This window comes from Larus michahellis, chromosome 2 (assembly GCF_964199755.1).
Source record: "Larus michahellis chromosome 2, bLarMic1.1, whole genome shotgun sequence".
NCBI lineage: Eukaryota > Metazoa > Chordata > Aves > Charadriiformes > Laridae > Larus > Larus michahellis.
This window is the reverse complement of record NC_133897.1, coordinates 125,494,567-125,514,213: the sequence shown is the minus strand read 5'-3', so window position 1 is coordinate 125,514,213 and position 19,647 is coordinate 125,494,567. Positions and strand designations below refer to the sequence as shown.

At 39.3% G+C, this 19,647-nt stretch overlaps 1 protein-coding gene across 10 annotated transcripts in view; it reads left to right on the top strand.

Annotated features, from left to right (window-relative positions):
• The window catches only part of PCMTD1 (protein-L-isoaspartate (D-aspartate) O-methyltransferase domain containing 1), a 45,438-nt gene that overhangs the window by 6,833 nt on the left and 18,958 nt on the right, over positions 1-19,647 (top strand). For 3 of the 10 annotated variants that reach the window (XM_074577014.1, XM_074577010.1, XM_074577018.1), the window contains one exon: positions 15,285-15,705. The exons of 4 other annotated variants lie outside the window; for them this stretch is intronic. In XM_074577014.1, coding sequence (XP_074433115.1) covers positions 15,399-15,705 — 307 coding nt within the window. In that variant the 5' untranslated portion in view covers positions 15,285-15,398. Of the gene's footprint in view, positions 1-5,970; positions 6,100-15,284; positions 15,706-17,190; positions 18,603-19,647 lie in introns of those variants that run through there. 3 more of the 10 variants (XM_074577011.1, XM_074577012.1, XM_074577015.1) reach the window with 3 other exon arrangements.

Sequence of the window (19,647 nt, the reverse complement as noted above, 5' to 3'; positions counted from 1 at the left end):
GTTTTCAGCGGATATTCAGGAATCACCATGTGGTTTTCTTGATGTATATTTGAAAGAAGGAGCCACTTTACTATATAATGGTCTATATATAGAAGTTAAAGAGAAGAATTGGAGCCCCTATCCTGGTAATCATCTTTTCAACATGATTGGTTTTGCTTGAATAGGTATAGCTAAAATGTATGCAAGTTAGCATTTCTGAAAGAGTGAACTTTGAAGTTCACTAAAGGAGATGCTTAATTTCAGCAGAGAAAGCAAAAGGTTAATACCTCTACAGTACTAATAATTTCAAGTAATCATGAATGCTGTGAGTATTTCTACTAGGACACTAGCTTGCCACTAAAGAATTTGATTTCAGCTGAAAATCTTTGCCTGAGACTCATAAACTTCTTGTTTACTCTTGTTGTTTTTGTTGGATTCTGGCAGGTGGGGTTTTGCTGGCATTTCTGCTGGGGCATGTGACTGATGTTCATTTGCAAAACTCTCCCCTTTTACCCTTTTGAGAATGAACTGTGGTTTTGTTTCCATTGAATCTAGTCACCTGCTGTCTAGTTGCTTAAGCTTTGCTGTGTTCTTCCTTCAAGAAATTCTAAATTTGGCATTATTGCAGACAGGTCAGTGAAACTGGAAGGACACAGAAAAGTTCAGTTGCTGAGTTTCTTGAGAACTTCTGTTGAGCTGACAGTTGCGACATTATAAATCCCATAGGCCTTAGTCTCTGCTTATTTACTTCAGTTAATTATGCATTCATTATGACTAAGACTCATTACTTTTGAGTTTCCTGAGATTCTGTGATGTCTCCTGGAGTAATTCAGTTGGTCAGAAAAAGTCAGTGTAGGATTTGACTCCTCCATTCTGGGATGCTCAGGATAAATTGGGGTAGTTCGTGATATAACTACGGCAGGTTATGTGATTGCAGCAGCCTCTTGTGTTATATCTTTAAACTACACTTCTCTCAGGTGAAAACCATGTGTTTTGTATGGCTGAAAAAAAAAACCTGAAGGGATAGGACTGTGGGGATGAAGATATGCTGTGTAAGTGCACAGCTGCTACACAAGCAATGATAAAACGTTCTCAGCTTCCATTTCTTGGTGAAAAATTTGTATGAATATCTTGAAATAGTAACTGAAGCTTTCCTGAATGCTCCAAATCCCATCCAGCCCACATCTGTTGTTGTCTGTACTGTAAGTAAACCTTAACTTGGGAGCTGTATTTGCAATAGTACTTGATTCATACCTGGAGACAAAAAAACCCCACAATAGTACAGAAACATTTTCAAGTTAAAAATGTGCTTATGTATTTTGGTTTTGGCGTTTAAAGAAGGTGTATAAGGGATTTTGTTCAAGTATTTCTAGTTCTTAATTTAAGTGTGCATGGCCCTAGGTCCAGCCACTAGTGAGGCTAAGCACGTACTCTCAGTAGCACAGAAACACCTGTATTCAGCACGTATGTACATAAATACGTAGTTGGCCACCACATCACCGCAGAAAACGGCACTAATGCAAGCATAAAAAGCAGCAGTGGCCTTATCCTGTTGCACTTTCTGGATGGTCAAGCTGAATGTTTGCTAGAATCACAGGGTTGGAAGGGACCTCTGGAGATCATCCAGTCCAACCCCCCTGCCAGAGCAGGGTCACCTAGAGCAGGTTGCACAGGAATGCATCCAGGCGTGTTTTGAATGTCTCCAGAGTTGGAGACTCCATCACCTCTCTGGGCAGCCTGTTCCAGTGCCCTGCCACCCTCAGGGTAAAGAAGTTCCTCCTCATGTTTAGGTGAAACTTCCTATGTTCAAGTTTGTGCCCATTACCTCTTGTCCTGTCCCCGGGCACCACTGAAAAGAGCCTGGCCTTATCCTCCTGACACCCACCCTTTAAGTATTTATAAGTGTTGATAAGATCCCTCCTCAGTCATCTTTTTTCCAGACTGAAGAGACCCAAATCCCTCAGCCTTTCTTCATAAGAGAGGTTGTCCCCTAATCATCTTGGTAGCTCTCTGCTGCACCCTCTCCAGCAGTTCCCTGTCCCTCTTGAAACAGGGAGCCCAGAACTGGACCCTTCCAGTTGCTGGGTTTAGATACTTGTTCTACCTTGAAACTGGCTGTTGGGTCCATTTATCCACCATTGCCTCTTGCACACACACTCATGCTCAGCTTTCCCCCACCCTGAACACCACAGATTCTCCAGCAGCTCACTTGGACCCCAGTTTTTCTCCAGCAGCTAGCTCCTTCACTTGCCTTATTTGAACAGTCTGCCCCATCCTCAGGTCCTGGGCCACGCTGATACTTTGCTGGCTAGTCCAGCTTGCAACTCCCTGTGGTCACATCCTGACTTCCAAGAGCTCACCCCTTCCTTTGCTGGCACCACTGGTGCCTGTGGCCAGACTCGTCACGTAGGCAGGCATGCACACTGAATAGAGCCCCAGGAAAACAGTTACAAAAGGAGATTAATGAGCAGACGGGACAGACTGTGGTGATTCAGGGCAGAGCACAGCTAGACATGCATACTGACCTGCAACCTGTTCACAGGTGACCTGTCCCTCTTGTTACCATAGCCCTATTTTCCCATGTTTGTTTCTCCCCAAGCCGCTTTGATCCCTCCCCTTCCCCACCTTTGGTTTCTCCCCTAAACATCCCATAACAGGACTTGTGCAGTCCCCAGGTGCCTTTCCCCTGCCTCCCATGATAACTCTGGGATCCCTGTAAGCAGCCACACCTCCCAATCTGAAGAGTGCCCTGGAGAGGCCTGCTGGTGGTGGGGAAGTGAGGGGAGCTGATGGTTCTCCTGTGATAGCCCTGGGAGCAGCTAGGTCAGGGTGTCTAGGTGGGTTCCAACACCTGCAAGCGTGCCTCTCTGCTCTTTTTTCTTTGTGCAGATTAGCTTTTTGTCACATAACAAAGTTAACTCTGTTAGGTTATGTGCTGGCAAATAATCTGTTTAATCATTTGCAAGCCCAGTTGAAAATTTATGGTAGAAGTTACTGGCTGGCCACAGAGGTGTGAATTAAAGTGATGCTGTTACAAAAGCAATACTTTGAAATGGTACCTCAAAGTAGGGTATTTTAATAGCAACAGAACAGGGAGAATGCTAGAATGATTGCATGAAACTTTGTAGAACAGGCTTTTGTACAGTGCTAATGCTTTAGCCTTTCAAATTGTAAAATAAGGAGTTTATTTCTTTTCTGGGTGACTTGCATTTGTGTTGAGACATCTTTGGTAGATTTATTTTTAAAAGTAGATTTAATTCATACTTAATTTGTACATTTTGAAAATTTTGATAAACCTTACCACTTTTCCTTTGGTAAGAACCATGAAGGGATAGTTAATCCCTGCTTTATATAAAGTAGGCATTGGACATCTTAAGAAATAGGGATTTATGGTCAAGGTCCCATCATTTTAGGGTATGTTGTTCATGGATTTACAGTATGTCTGGAGAATGAGGCAGATTATCACATGGACTTTAAATGTGAGGTGCTTGGAGATATGCAGGATTTGGGGATTAAAAAGAAGAAAGTTAGGGGCAAGTAGATAACCATTGCTTTATTTGACAAGATAAAAGCAACTGTTAGTGTGCATATGGTTTAGTAAACAAGTAACATTTGAAAAAATTGATGAATCCAAGTGTGCTGCTTCTGGAAGTTTGCATCAGTGAAAGAACCTTCTATCATGATTCTGAGGAAGAGAAGCAGGAAAAAGGAGTTGGCCTTGCTCGTTCTTCCCTCTTGAGGATTACAAGCCTGAGTAATGAAGTATCTTCTCAAAACATATTGTTGTATTGCGCTGGGCTATTTTAAGAATCTAGTAAACAGGATCAGGACTTCATTTTTTTTCTTTAATTTTATTTGTTTAGCATCTCATAAGAAGGATGACACATAATAAATAAAAATAGAGATTCTCAGGCTATGAAAGTAAATATTTTGATAATAAGTATTAAGTCTTTTATGCTGTGATTATTGCATGCTGTTTTGGTGCTTTTAGATATATTTGGAAGGATCAGAAAACCCAAAGATTTTAATGCACTTGGAGCTTGATCAAGTTCGGTATTTTTGTTTTTTATTTGGGCCTGGGTTGTTTTGTTTTGTGGTTTTTTTTTTTTTTGAGACTGCAGTAAATGCATAGCTCTAAGATGAGGTTTCAAGTGTCAGGAATGTAACCATCTACTATTTTTACACTTGACCTCATTTCTATTTTCTTTTGCTAAAGGCAACAGGCCTATGTTGTTCTGTTGCTGCTGGAAGTGAGTTATTTAAATAACTTGAAATGTTTATGTGCAATAAGCTTTTGAACTTTAGCACTGGCTGAAATAGTGAATATTTTGTCATGGGCCACATTTTGCCTATTCAAAATTATGTGAACTGTGACTTGATCTGCTTAAGAACTATAGCTGCAGAAACTACATTTGTGGTGAAAGGTTAGGGAAATGTCTTTCAGTTCTTGCACTAAAGCTGCTTTGTGTTTTGTTATAAAAGAGGATTCTCTCTCCTGTCCTGCTGTTACTGATTGCTGTCTGAAGGTGATACTGAAAGTAAAGGAGCATTATATTTTACTGTGGTTTGTAACCTTCTGGCCACCACAAACTACATTATTAAGCATTTCCTTTCATTAAAAGAAACAGGTCTTGTTTTAAAAGATATTGAGTATTCAGCATGTCCTTTATGTCAAGGTGTCTTAGTTGGCCTATGATCAGGGTAATGTTAAAAATTGCCGAAATTTTTGTCATTTGTATGCCTTTTGAGACTGAACAGGATTACACATTCCAAAAGTGGTTGTTTAGTGGTTTTTGTTTGGTTGGTTTCTACACATCTTTACAGTTTTTCTCATTCTTAACATTTGACTGTTACGGCTTATATAAACCTGCTTGAAATGAGTATTCTCTGTTAAATACCTTTGTACAAAGCTGTTTATTGTGGCAATGAATTTTGCAGCCTGGTCACTCTGTAGGTCACTAATTCCTGTGAAATATGTGCGCAGACAGCAGTTTCGCTTCTGAAAAACAGGTGCATGAGACAGACTCAGTGAATATCAGACATCTGTATGTATTAACCATCACTGATTCATACATATCTGTCTTAGAAAGTCCTGATATTTTAGTGTTGCCAGTGAACAAGTCACTGTTACCTGGTACCTCCTGTTTCTGTGGGTCTGTTAGGCCCACTGGACAGTCTTAAGATAGTTGTAGCCTGGGAATAGGCAGAGCTGTAGGCACACAGCTCAGGAGCTGAGACCGTTAAAAAGAGTGTGCTATAAGAGGACTGCTAGGTTCTCTGTGCACCTCTTTCATGTCAGAGGAAGGATAGGGCTTCTTCTATATGTTGGACATTAGGTTAAGCTGAAATCTTTCAGTGGAACTTTGACAGGTCACTAAGCCATCTTAGGCTTTCCAGAGATGAGACTGTTTTATGCAGTGTCTTACAAACAAGCCCCACCAAACGTTTTGGACTGGTGTGGGTAGAGAAGCAATACTAATTGTTTTGAAATCTACAGTTGATGGGATGCTACAGGGTGCACAAAATTGTGGCAGAGCTAGTGTTCATTCACTCATAAAGGTATACATACAACCTCTTGAGATGTAATCAGCAGTTTGCATGTAGCTGACCTCTAATAGTAAGTAACAGGCTGAAACTGTTGTTTTGTTAACATCTTATCACTGTGTACTGTGAAAAAAAGCATAACCATGCTGCTCTGATGAAGTAGTATTGCTAGGAACTGCCTAGTTCCACCACTCAAGCTGCGTCATACTCTGCTGTAGGCATCCATTCTTGTCACTGTCAGTCAGGTATTCAGACTTTTGTTAGCAGTTAACACTACTCTCTGAAATTACTGAAATAACAAATTTTTTTTTAAATCTTGTAGACAGTGTCACTGGACTGATGCATAACAAATTTTGGTCCTTTGGTTCTCCTATGATACTAGCTAACAGCATCTTACTGCTTTGGAAAGTGATTTTCAGACTACTTAAGAGACTATTTTCTTATCAGCACTTCTGTTCATCTGCTTCAGAATGAGGAGGAGCTGCTTCTGGGGACTGATCAACAACTGGCTATTAATACTGTCTGTCAGTAATGGGCAAACTCTTTATGCCTGACAGACTAAAGTCTTCTGCACAGGTAATAATGTCAAGTGCTTAAAATCTCATGAGACTTTTGCAAAGATGGGCTAATAGGGGTATTCCAGAGCTGTTTATTGTCTCGTCAGTCTCTCATCAATGAAGGCTTTTTCATTTTACAAATAATAGCATTTCTTAACAAAGACTTTATGGCAGATGATGGCTGAATTAAAACTTACTGTGAAATTGGGTACTAACAAATCCTTTTAAGAGAAGGGATGGCTTTGGTGGACTGACAATTCAGTGAATAAAGAACTGGCTTGACGGCTGCACCCAAAGAGTGGCTGTCAATGGGTCCATGTCCAAGTGGAGGCCAGTGACAAGTGGAGTCCCTCAGGGATCAGTACTGGGACCGGTCTTGTTTAATATCTTCGTCAGCAGCATGGACAGTGGCATAGAGTGCACCCTCAGCAAGTTTGCCGACGACACCACGCTGTGTGGGGCAGCTGACATGCTGGAGGGAAGGGATGCCAGCCAGAGGGACCTTGACAGGCTGGAGAGGTGGGCCCATGCTAACCTCATGAAGTTCAACAAGACCAAGTGCAAGGTCCTCCATCTGGGTTGGGGCAATCCCAAGTACCGATATAGGCTGGGCAGTGACTGGCTTGAGAGCAGCCCTGAAGAAAAGGACTTGGGGGTGCTGGTAGACGAGAGGCTCAAGATGAGCTGTCAGTGTGCACTTGAAGCCCAGAAAGCCAATCGTATCCTGGGCTGCATCAGGAGAAGCATGGCCACCAGGTCGAGGGAGGTGATTCTCCCCCTCGACTCCACTCTCGTGAGACCCCACCTGGAGTACTGCATCCAATTCTGGAGCCCCTACTACAAGAGAGATATGGACATGCTGGAACATGTCCAGAGAAGGGCCACAAGGATGATCAGAGGGCTGGAGCACCTCTCTTAATGAGGACAGACTGAGACAGTTGGGGTTGTTCAGTCTGGAGAAAAGAAGGCTCTGAGGAGACCTTATAGTGGCCTACCAGTATCTTAAGGGGGCCTACAAGAAAGCTGGTGAGGGACTTTTTAGGATGTCAGGTAATAGTAGGACTAGAGAGAATGGATTAAAACTAGAGATGGGATGATTCAGACTGGCCGTTTGGAAGAAGTTCTTCACCATGAGGGTGGTGAGACACTGGCACAGGTTGCCCAGAGAGGTGGTGGAAGCCCCATCCCTGGAAGTTTTTAAGGCCAGGCAGGACGGGGCTCTGAGCAACCTGATCTAGTGGGAGGTGTCCCTGCCCGTGGCAGGGTGGGTTGGAACTAGATGATCTTTAATGTCCCTTCCAACCCTAACAATTGTGTGATTCTATGATGCTGTGCTTGGTCCCAATTTAAAGCTTTTTGTAACATGAATGACTAGATTCAAAACATTTGTAGGTATGCAGCTCCCAAAGATCTCATGTATTTGAGGTGGGAAATGGGGGGAAAAATAATTTTGTGCAGATGACCAACAGATGCTCTTTACTAGTGATTGAGTCAGTAAACTAGGGCAGTGAGACAGCTTTCCTGTCTTTCAGCAGGGAGTTTTTGCAGGATATAATTAAGAAAGGTCAGTGGCTGTCATGGTTTCGGCTGGGATGGAGTTAACTTTCTTGCTAGCAGCTGATGTAGTGCTGCGTTTTGGATTTGGGATGAGAAGTAGTGTTGATAGCGCACTGGTGGTTTCGGTTGTTGCTGAACTCTCAAGGCCTTTTCTGCTTCTCACACTGCTCCATCAGTGAGTAGACTGGGAGTGTACAAAAAGCTGAGAGGCAACGTGGCCAGGACAGCTGACCCCAGCTGACCAAAGGAATATTCCGTGCCGTGTCATGTCGTGCTTAGTATATAAAGGGGGGGACACTTGGAATTACAGTGTTTGTCTTCCCAAGTAACTGTTATGTGTGGTGGAGCCCTGCTTTCCTAGAGATGCCTGCCGATGGGAAGTAGTGAATTAATTCCTTGTTTTGCTGTGCTTGCGTGCATGGCTTTTGCTTTACCTATTAACTGTCTGTATCTCAACCCACAAGTTTTGTCACTCTTCCAATTCTCTCTGCCATCCCAGCTGGGGCAGTGAGGACGCAGTTGTGTAGTCCGAGCTGCTGGCTGGGCTTAAACCATGCACGAAAGTGGCCCACAGGGTATTCTAGGATGTGAATGCTGAAGCTGGGTCTGCGGTGACCATAGTGACAACTATTGGAGAATCATAAGCACAGCCTTAGATAGAGACCACAGCTGAGGACTTATTCTTTGAGGGTATAGAGCTGCTTTAGTACTTATTGGGTATAGATCTACACCTTGAAATTTCAGAAACTATCCTGTATTTTAGGTTTCACCCCAGTGTTGCAAGCTACGTTGCTAGCTACCTCGGGTGGGAATGGTGAACTCTTACTTTGTTTGCAAGTAGGCATTCAGAACATGTTTATGTGGTGTCACAGGGGGGAGACTTTGAAGAAGAAATTGCTTCTGAAGCCTGGGAGGCTGAGCTTTGAAAACACTTTTTGGTTGCCCAGATTTTAAACAGTAAAGAGAACCGAGTCAGGATGTGGTGGTAAGCTGTGCGTTGCAAGTTCCATCCAGGAAATACGTAGGATTCTTTGCTCTGCTTTGTAATAAAAGGTAATGAGTTTTAAAGTCTTTATCAGCATACCTGAAAACAGGTCTGGCATATAGAACTGATACACAGAAAATGTTCCTTTCGGCATTTTGTCCTTGCCATCGTGTGAAGAAGGTAGATGGAATTTCAGATGAGAAAACCAAATCCAGTATAGAAAAAAACATAGACTGAGAAAGGAATGTATCTTAGTCCAGAGAAGGAAAAAAAACCTGGTGTGTTTTTTTTTTTTCCCCTGGGTGGACAACCAACAAAATTCTGTGGTTTTTTTATTTTTTAATTTAAGTTCCTGTAAACTGTCTCTGTTTAAAAAAAAAAAAAAGTAAGGGGGGAAAAAAAAGTAAAAGGGTTCAGCAGACTTTCATCAAGGTTGGTCCAAAAGTTTTGCCTGTGCATAACTACCAAGGTCAAGGTCACTTGATCATAAAATCTGTGCCTGTGTGCTTGTCACTGCTGATACTTTCTTTTTTTTTGGAGTGCCCTAAGATTCAGTGCATCTTCTGAGAGAAATGCAGTACCACGTGTGCTGTCTGGTGTGTTCAGGTGGCTGGGGGTGGAGGAAGAGTGAGAGCAGCCACACACCTGGAATCTTGTATAAACAGCTGTTGAAGGCCAAACCAGGAGGATCAGGGCTTAAGCTTACATCAGACTTGTCAAACACTTTCTGCCAAAGTAGGTCAATGCAATTCAGGTTAAGTCAGTAGTTGTAGTTGTTTACATTCATTTGGCTTAACTTTAATCCTGTGGTCTGTTCCTTGTTCCATTGCTATATTACAAAGAACCTTGAAGTATGCTTTGTGGAGTGCGTTACATTGGAGGGCTGACTGTACTTGTTTTTGTACTTGTTTCTGTTTAACTTGAAAAGTTACTTGAAACAATCCACTGAACAGTAGGTTAGGAGCCAATGTTTTTGAGTGAGATGAGTCTAGACTTCGAAAACTTGCAATGTTTCCAGTAGAGTTTTCCTTAATGCACCAAGTAATGTGTTAATATATCCTGAAAACAACAGTTTCCCTTCTTTCTCAGCTATTTGGAGTGACAAAGCAAATAGCTGTGGAAGAGAAGGCAGTTCGAGTAGTGTCTGTTTTTCCAAAGCACTTAGATGTTTTATTACCGTCAGTAGTAGTTTAGCAGCAAGGCATGTGTATAAAAGTTTAAAAAATGTAGAGACTTCATTGTGATATACCTTTGTGTCCCACAGTTCATTCTGATTTCTGTAGTTGCCTACTACAGTTGCCTCCAGCATAGGTTCATATTTTGGCTTTCTCCAGCCCTTGCCTGATGAAGCTAATGTTACCATTTCTCTTGTCCTTTCAGATAGTAATCAATCATTCTGTTTATTCAAAAGGTCCTGCTGAAATCTTAAGCTCAGCTCTGCAGTTTAGAGTTGAATTTCTTCTTGTGCGGCACTGTTAAAATACTTGGGAGGAAAGGGGAAGCTAAACTTAAAATGGAGTCCTTTTGTTGTAGGAGTCATGGACGGGACAAGAACAGGCAAGACATGATCTTGAGTTCATTATGGCTGCAGGAGTGGCACGAATTGAGTCTGAACAGAGTTGTGTCTAACACTTGATGGCCTGGGAAACTCTAAATGCTGATCAGCGTGTTGTTGCTGACTTTGCAATGAGTCTGAAACTCTTAAATCAACTAAAGTGTTTCAGGCCCTTGTGTGCATTCGTGGCTAATTCCCTCCTATTGCCAGTCACACAATATTTATTTCTGGGGAGACTTAACAACTGACTCCTATATCTATATCAGTGAGTAGCTGAGTGGTTTATTGTTGTCTCCTCCTCCTCCCCTCCTGGGTAAGGGGGAAGGTTCACCAAGCAATTCTGTATGCCACCTATGGGTTTAAAGTATCACAATCTTGATTGTGTGGTGTGTTGTGCCCCAAGCTGGTATTTTAGTGGAAGTGGTTCTGAGGAGGAGACTTGAAATATGGCTGATTCCATTTATTGTATTTCCTTTTCTATTTTTCATCCTTTGAAAAAAAAACAAGAATTAAGTTAGTAAGCTAAAAAAACTTCTGTTTTTAAGGAGTCATCTAAAGTCATGTTGTGTCAGTATTACAAGCTACTAAATTTGTAAGATATTTGAGATTGTATGGATTTAGCAAAGGCAAGGTTTTTTCTGTCAAATTAACTGGATGCCTTTCTAGCATGGTATTTAATCTGTATTTAAGGGAGCGTGCAAGTCCTTAGGCATCTGAGGAATTAACTTGAAGTGCAGATATATTTGTAAAAATTCTGAAATGTGAAAACTTGTGTCCTTTTGAGAGCTAGCAAAAAAAAAACTTGCCAAACTTACATCTGATTACTAACTTCTCAAATGACAGGTTTACATGGCTTACAAAATGGTGAAGAATTAAAATGCACTCAAATTGTCAGCACTCTTAGATTCACATAGCCAAAGAACACCTGCTCAATGATTGTGACAATATTTAAAAAAAATAAATCAGAAATTATTGATGATAAGGAATACCAGTAAAATTGGTTACAGGTTAGGTCAGAAACAGGTCAGAGGTGTTGTGATACAGTTGTGTGGATTTTTACAGAAATTGTAAAGTGTGTTGACATTCCATTTTTATTGTAAATATGAGGAGAAACTTCAAGATAAAGTGTTACAACTTGTAACAATAAATTCATGAGTAGTATGGAATGAGAAATGGAGTTTTTTAATTATAGTTTTAATCAGTGAATGAACTTCAAGGCTAAATTGAAATTTTAAGTCCTAAAGTAAAGTTTCTGCTGGCTTCTGTATTCCAAAGATTCTTACAGCTAAAGGCAACTGCTGCATTTTGCTACTGTTGTGCACTCTTGCCCTTTCTTCTGAAATTTTTGTACCTCTTAATGTAATAGGCATCAGAAAGCTGCTCGTGCTGTGCGTGAACTGCGTGCGTTTGAATTTAGGTATGGGTGAGCTTCACAGGATGCTTTCTGTGAACTTACAGCTATGTAGAAAGTGTTATCATAGTATGCTGTGCTGTCTTTATCTTGATCCTGGGTCAGCTGTCACAAGGAAGCTTTGACTAACTTGTCCTTTTTCTGCAGCTGTGATAAAATAGCTTGTGGGGTGGTTTCTTTTGTGTGTTTAGAGTAGTAGAAAATGTATCTGACTTGAGACATCTATTGTCTCTTAGAAGCAAGTAATTTTACTTTCATAAAGTAAAAGCATTGGAGGGAAGTGAAATATCACAAAAAATTTCTCTGCAGCACAAGAGGTCAATTTTTATGAAAAGATCTGTTTTTTTAACTTCCTAGGGTGGTTTTTGTTTTTTAACAAAAATATTTTCCACTTGAATAGCATTTTTGCTTATCTATAGCTGTAGAGGCCAGAGTAGAGCACCACAGTTGATTAATGAAAACAAACAAAAAGCAAGATATCTAAAAAGCAAACAATATCACTGTCTCTACTTAATGTCACCTTTTTCAGCGAGGGTCATTGTATCCAGAATAAGACACAACCTTCAACCACACTTCCAGCTAGCCACTCTGTTCCACTACCTAAGTGTCCCATTCTTGAGAGGAGGCTCTCTGGTTGTCTTTTTTTTTCTCCCCTACTTCACACAGTGGCATTCTGCGTCGCACACCTCTTCTTGCCTTTGAGGTTCTGCGTGATAACGAGTGATGCAGATGAAACACTCGGTGGGTGTCATCAGTAGAAACTCTTGTGATACCGCAGTAACTTTAGCTGTCAGATAATACTAAGAATGTAAAATTACAAAATAATGAAAACAGTAGTTAATTCTGTTTTAGTGTAGTGAGTATATTGAAATTAGCAAATCTTACTTCCAGGAAAGAAATTTTATGTGGAACTAGTAAAGACATTTTCTTGATTGAAAGGAATTTTAGGTTGAAAGATTGCCTTTTTCTATCTGAGGCGTTCGTGTATTTGTCTGCTCAGCAGTTGAGTAGATAGTTGGTGAAGTTCTCCATCTGCTGGTGCGAGGTAGTGAATGCACGCTGCAGGTAGGGCTGTAAGTGGTGGTTCTGCTTCTCAAGTGTAGCAGCTGCATTAGTCTTCAAGAAACTCAGTTCTTGCATTTATTTGTTAGTTAAAATTATTTCCAAGCGTATCTCAAGACAGTCACGACCTTTTCAGGGTTAAGGGATGGCAAAAACTACTGTTCTAGTCACTGTAGATCACTTGTTAACTATCATTTGGTTCAGTAGGTAATTGAAGCTTTAGGTTTGCAAGCGCAGACAAGTGAGCAGGGCTGGAATATTTTTACAAATTATTTTTCATCTAAAATAAATCATCCCTCAAGTTGCATATTTCCTGTCTAAATTGTCCCTTAGTTTTTTCACAAATAGAAAGGCATTATTCCTGTGTGATTGAAGACACACAGGCCTACTCGCTCTACTGTGGAACACTAGGATGTTGAGAAGTGCAGTTTTTCTGCTTTCACCAGAGGTTTTCCTGCTGGTTGGTAATTGCCCCAGTGATGTTTTCCCCCATGATTTTACCACGGCTCTTGCAGCCCTCAGCAGTCCGACCTTGCTCTCCCCACTATAAACTATGTTTGTAATTAAGGAGAAGCTTTGTGATTGTATGATCTGGTAATTTGAGCTCATATGCTTGAAAGTTTAAACCTAGATGTATATTTTAGCACTGGTACTCAGCTTTATTAATGACTTCGTGTTTTATGTGAATTAATGCAAGGCAAGGATAAGGAAACACTTCTGATGGTCAAAATTGCAAATAGAGATGAGATTTGCTTTGTTGGAAGACTGTTTTGTGGTGGCCATTTAGACAGGGGAGGGATAAGAATTGTACAACTTTGGTGTTGAATACTGTAGAAACTTTTTTTAAAAGCAAGAGGAAAATAGCAGGCCAAAGCAAATTTCAAAGTTTAATCATAGTTTTCCCTTATTTAGGATTATGTGCATCTTTATACATGCCCGCTCAGAACTGATGTTTGATAGTCTTAAGTGCTCCTTTGATTCTGAGCTTGGTGTTCAGAAAAGTGTATCTACTCATTAGACCGCAGGCCAGCACATGAGCACATTTTTTGCATTCACAAGGATGTTACAGTGCTTAACTTCAGAAATCTGCTGTTTGCAGTTTAACCCTTCAGGAAGGTGGTTTAGACTCCAGAAGTATTTAATGTTGCAATGGGGGGGGGGGAACCCACCAAACTTGAAGTTGCTTGTGGTTTCTGGAAGTTTCCATTTGGTTTTATGGAAAGATTTATTGTATTGTTTTGATAGAGACCTGTTAAACATGTGGAAAAGGATTCATATGTCTTCTAAGAAGGTTCTTCATTTACAGTGTTTAACCATGAAAATTGTGTTGTGGTGATCCCCACAATGTAAGCTTAGGAACCAGCTTCATTCTGATAACTTAAATAACCTTGGGCATCTGGATTGTGTATGTGAATTCCTGACTTGTGGATTGCACAAATAGGCTTGTACAAACCAGGAATTTGCTGAATTGTGTTGGAATATTCTCAGGTAAAAGATTACATTCATATTTTTTAAAAGGAATGCTCGGTGAAACATGCTGGTTTGAAGAGGCAGGTGGAATGTTTTTAAAAGGTAATACTCAGCAATGCAATTAAAGAGTCATGGATGAGTGCGTCTGGGGTTTTTTTGTTGTGTGTTTTTTTTTCTCTTTCCTGTAACTAGGTTCCCTAGAACATGCACCAAGATTCATGATAGTCTTTTTTCTTCTTCTTTCAGCTAAGCTGACTCTGTAACTAACGTTAACAACCAGCTCACTATGGATACTCTAGCCATCTAGAAGTGGTGGAGTAAACTTCCTTGTTTTCCTTTCTTCCAGTGTTCTGTTTAGTGTTAGTTCACACAACATTGAAATGTTAACATCTGGATTTTGAGTTCAGTGATTAATAATGCAATAACTGTACATAAAATACAGATATGGAGGGGTTATTTTGAAGTTAATATAGTCTGTAGAATTCATGAAACTTGCTGGTCCCTTAAGAGCTGACAAGCTGTGGAAAACTCCATGGTACTTAAGGAATTCGTACTCCTCTAGTGAATATGGCAGGCATTAGGAGGAGCTCAGATACTCCGAGGTGTTTCCTGTGCTGAATCTAGAACAGAGCAGTGTGTGGCTTTGTCTGCACTAGTATTCTGGTTCAACTCAAAAGTGAACGTCTGTGAGAAGCATCTCCTGGACATCACCACACCCCTGGCTTTGTCTCCCACTGGGGGGTGATGTCAGAGCATGTAAACCCAGTTCCTTTCAAATGTAACTAAGTTGGTACGTGCTCCAGCAGCTGTTGGACACTTAGTTCTCAGGATGGGGCTAGAGCTACTCCAAAGACAGTTTCTGTCCCCCAAAATGTATGTAATAGGGGTGATAGGTTCTTAGCACTGTAGTGTTTTTCAGTATAAACTCTTAAGCTTGATGGCTGATGTAGATACCCCATGTTGACATATTAAAGCTGAGCTGAAAACCATTGGATTGAGTTAAAATCTGAAGGGCAGGATTTTGATTAAATACTTTCTGTGCTGACACTTAGTAGTTCTGCTTCATAAAGTGGTCCAATACTTAACAGTATTTCATCACCCTCTAATAGTTTTGATTTGTTTATCTTTTGAAACTCAAGTTATGTAAACATATCTATTTTCCAGGATTCGTTTGTGATGTGCTTCTGAAAGAAGAACTGAGAATCCTTTACATACACTTTTGGGGAAAACTCTCCTAATGTGTTTTGCAAACTAATCAAATTATCATAGAAATTCATCATGGGAGGAGCTGTGAGTGCTGGAGAAGACAACGATGACTTAATTGATAACTTGAAAGAAGCTCAGTACATTCGCACTGAGAGTGTGGAGCAAGCCTTCAGAGCAATTGATCGTGGTGATTATTATCTGGAAGGATACAGGGACAATGCTTATAAAGACTTGGCCTGGAAGCATGGAAACATACACTTGTCAGCACCTTGCATTTATTCTGAAGTCATGGAAGCACTGAAGCTTCAGCCTGGATTATCTTTTCTAAATCTGGGTAGTGGAACCGGATACTTGAGTACAATGGTGGGATTAATATTAGGTAACTTGAACATTTTTATTTTAATATAGTGCTTCTGCATATTCTTAGAGGATTATACAAATCCTGTAAAACTTTACTTTTACTCCTTTAAAAATTACAGTACTATACTTAAAACTGAGCGTTTGAGGTGTTACAATATTGTATGTCATCTACAAGCTGTTCACTGACACTGCTGTTCAGTACCATTTAATGGAATGTTCTGGAAGAGAGGCAGTTGTTCCTGCTTGCCTTTCTATAGTCTGAAATTCTTATTTGAAAGGAAACAGCCCTTTTGTTGATGGAAAGGAAAAGGCATAGATAAACAATTTTTGAGGACTAAAAATTTAGTCTGCATTTGCACCATGTTTATGCACTTACTCTAGGTTACTGTTTTGATTTTCAGTTTATGGAAAGAAAAATCTAAACTGTAAAGGCTAATGACTCTTGAAGAAAATTGAAAAATAAGTCTTTATCAGCCTGCAAACAATTCTTTTATAATACATTTATATAATCACTTTATGAGTGAGAAAGTTCGGGGATGTAGACTGATAAGATTGTTTAAGCACTGCAGGTCTGTAGGTTTTAAAAATTATTTTAAGAGTTTAGCACTGTGTTTTTCTTCTATTTTCAGATACATTTCCTGTATGGGAAAAAGATGGAATGAAATATTGCTGTCTAAATTAAAAAAACCTACCTTAGAGAACTGCTTAAATTCTCCCCCCTTCAACAATATTTAGAATACAGAGCATGTGTACCAACAAATAATTTCTAAAATTAATTACATGAAATAACTTCATTTATTTTCGTATGTAGTTTTCATATATGTGATCCTATTGATTGTATTACGTGGAGTTTTCGTATTTCATTGGTTGCTGACAGATCAGCGTTGTGTGTATATTTACTTACATACACAGCTGAAGTGTGACGAGTTGGTTTGTTAATTTTCAATTAGTTTAGTTACTTTCTGTTGTCGGTTTTTACTGATTTAAGAATAGAAATTACCCCTAATGGTGCATAACAAATGTAATTTGTTGGCATCTCTGGCAGTGTCTTTTCCTGTTAATAACAATATACTATCTCTTGAATTTATTGGTATTTTGTGGAAACAGGAATTATGTTCATTCACATGTTAAAAAAAAAAGTACTCTAGTAGAATGTTGCTTTGTCCTTTTCAAGATTGTTTCTGTTTGAGAGTAGGTATTTTTAATTAGACTGTCATATTTTAAGTTCAGACTTCTATTTCAGTATTAAAACAATTAGTAAATATTGCTGCATTTTTTCTACAAAATGAGTACTCAGGGTAGTGAGTAGTGGTATTCGTTTATTTCTCTGCCTTGTGGAAAGCTTTATTTCATTATTCTTAATTGTGATGTTTAAAAAAGAAATTGTTGCTTATGTATATAGCACTTGTATCTGTGCTATCTAACCTACTCTGAGTGGCTGTTGGTTGGCTGTTGAATGCTCCTGGGTTTGACCTCCTTATCAAGCAGAATTCCTGTCTTTCAGAATATTATATGTGGCGTTGAAGAAATTAAACAGGAAAAGGCTTGTCTTCTACAGAGGGTGAGATTGGCTGACAGCCCCTAGGAGCATGGTTATGCTGAAGATGTTGCCACAGAGCCAGCTCAGGTGCTGGTAGTTCTCTAGCAGTGCTGAGGAGCCTGGAGCAGTGACTGCTCAGCTACTTACAGAAGTGGACTTTCCATATTTCTGTAGTGCTGTACCCAGTCCCTGAAGTGTGCTTAGTATTGTAATGTGGTTTGAGTGCTAGGCTGAGGCATGGAAGGTATAAATACAATTTGTGTGCATTCATTTTCTTACTCTGCTCTCTTTGATAAAATTATTAGTTACGTGTAATCATTCTTTATTTTAGTGGTTTTTTTTTAAACCAGGGAACAGCTACTTTAACAAAGAAAAATAAACAGAAGGAATTTTCAGACAAATAAACCATATATATATATTTTTAAAAGCTCATACGTTTAGACCAATTACAGTGAGCGCACTGCAATTAGTAACAGAGAACCATGTGGTTTTTGACAGTAGTTGGGTATCTTTCAATTTGACAATGTAGTGATTAGTATTTCTGCCATGTTGGCAGGATCAAAACGACTAGATTAAATTAGCAAATAATTTGAAGCTGGTAAACACTAAGTATAGAAACATTCTAAAAAAAAAAAAGAAAACCCACCACTCCATAGAGATTAAATTAGCTATGGTTGATACTGTTAAAATGTAAATGTAGTTCAGACTACATGGTGGAATTTCTAGCTCATTATGTTGAAAGAGGCCGGTTGACTTTGGAGAGTAGCAAAAAAGTTGGCTTCATGTTTTTAGAATAGCTGACTCTTTGCTTAAATATACAGCTGTGACTTCCGTGATGAAAGAAGAAAGTATGTTTCTCATATTTCTGTTCAAATTGTGAATACTATGGTGTTTCATGGTGTGGTGGTCTCTTCCATTCATAGATTAAATTTCAAACTGTTGGAGCATCTTACATTTACAGGTTTTTTTAGTTCTTTGCTTTTCAAAATTGAGTATTGAAAGGAATGTATATGTGAATTTTGGGACAGATGATGCCAGTGCACTTTTAAGTTAAATTACGAGGTTAAAGGAATGGTGATTAATTTTTAATTAAAGAAAATGTACCTTGGATGCTGCTGCATGCTGTAGAACTGTATCTGCACTGGTAAGAAACATCATAGTCTATTATTGTGCAAGGGAACATTAAATAATTAAACAGCTAGGAAGGGATTGCTTATGCTAATGCTTTTTTTTAAAGTGATAGATAATAAACTAAATTCACAGGCGATATGAGTGTCAACAGAAGGTACATGTTGTCACAAGTTCTAAGAACATCCCTTGAATGATCTACCTGCCTTTTGCCTGCCATCAGAGAGGTCTTGTGAGCACTGCATATGGTAACCTATTGGATTGGTTTTATTTGACCTGGTAGAAAATGTTCTGAACTATGTTAAGAATTGCAATTCTTAATCGCTTAGTAGCTTATACTGTTTTTTCTTGCAGTAAAATGAAACCTTTCTTAGGATAACATAATTATTTTGTTAATCAGTGTCCTGGAAAAGACAAATTGAATTTTGTTTCATTGGAGTAACATCTTTGAACTAAATATTTAAGAAAGATTTAGAATGCAGTAGAGGATATAAATAGAAGTTTTGTCTAATCTTATTGATGTTTACTTTCCCTTCTTTCCCGTTCCTCTCCCTTTTCCAATTCTATGCTCCAATGACTAAAGTCCCTGGGCTATGAGGGCATGTTAAATATAGAATCCCCACAGCAAATGTGACTATCTGATTCAGATTCCTTCCTGATGTGGATAATCCTCATAATACTGGCTCATGATTTCTTCTTGTTCCTGAAAGATAGCATTGACTTGGCACACAAATTGACTTGGAAATGTACTTGGATTTGATTACAAGAAAGTAGTGTTGGGATTGTGATAAGTGAACATAATGTGGTCAATTTCAGTGTTGTAGATAGAAATAAATTATTGAATAAGTAAATCAGGAGCAGACTTCTGATTTGTGAACCTGTAAAATAGAAGAGCAGGTGTGGCTCAGGGGTATAATACCCAGTCTCTGAATTGTCAAAAGCTGAACATTTAGCCATAATAAAGCTTTTCAAAATGCAAGTACCAAAATACAAACTAATTATAATTCAAATAAATTTCCAAATAAAATTCAAATTATAATTTGAAACTGCTGTATTACAACTAAAGACTGTGTTGAAAAAGTTGATCAGATTGACTTAAGTGTACTCAGATTAATTTTTTTCTGCATGTTTATGAGGACAGTTCACTGTAGCAAATTGTTTTGCCACAGTTCTGTCCCTGTTCTTTCATTGGTTCTTTGGCCTTTTACCTTCCTCTTAAGCATTGGCAATGCAGATGCAAAAAATGACACTGTCTAGCGGTGCTGGGAGACTTCTGTGTTTTATGCAATGTTA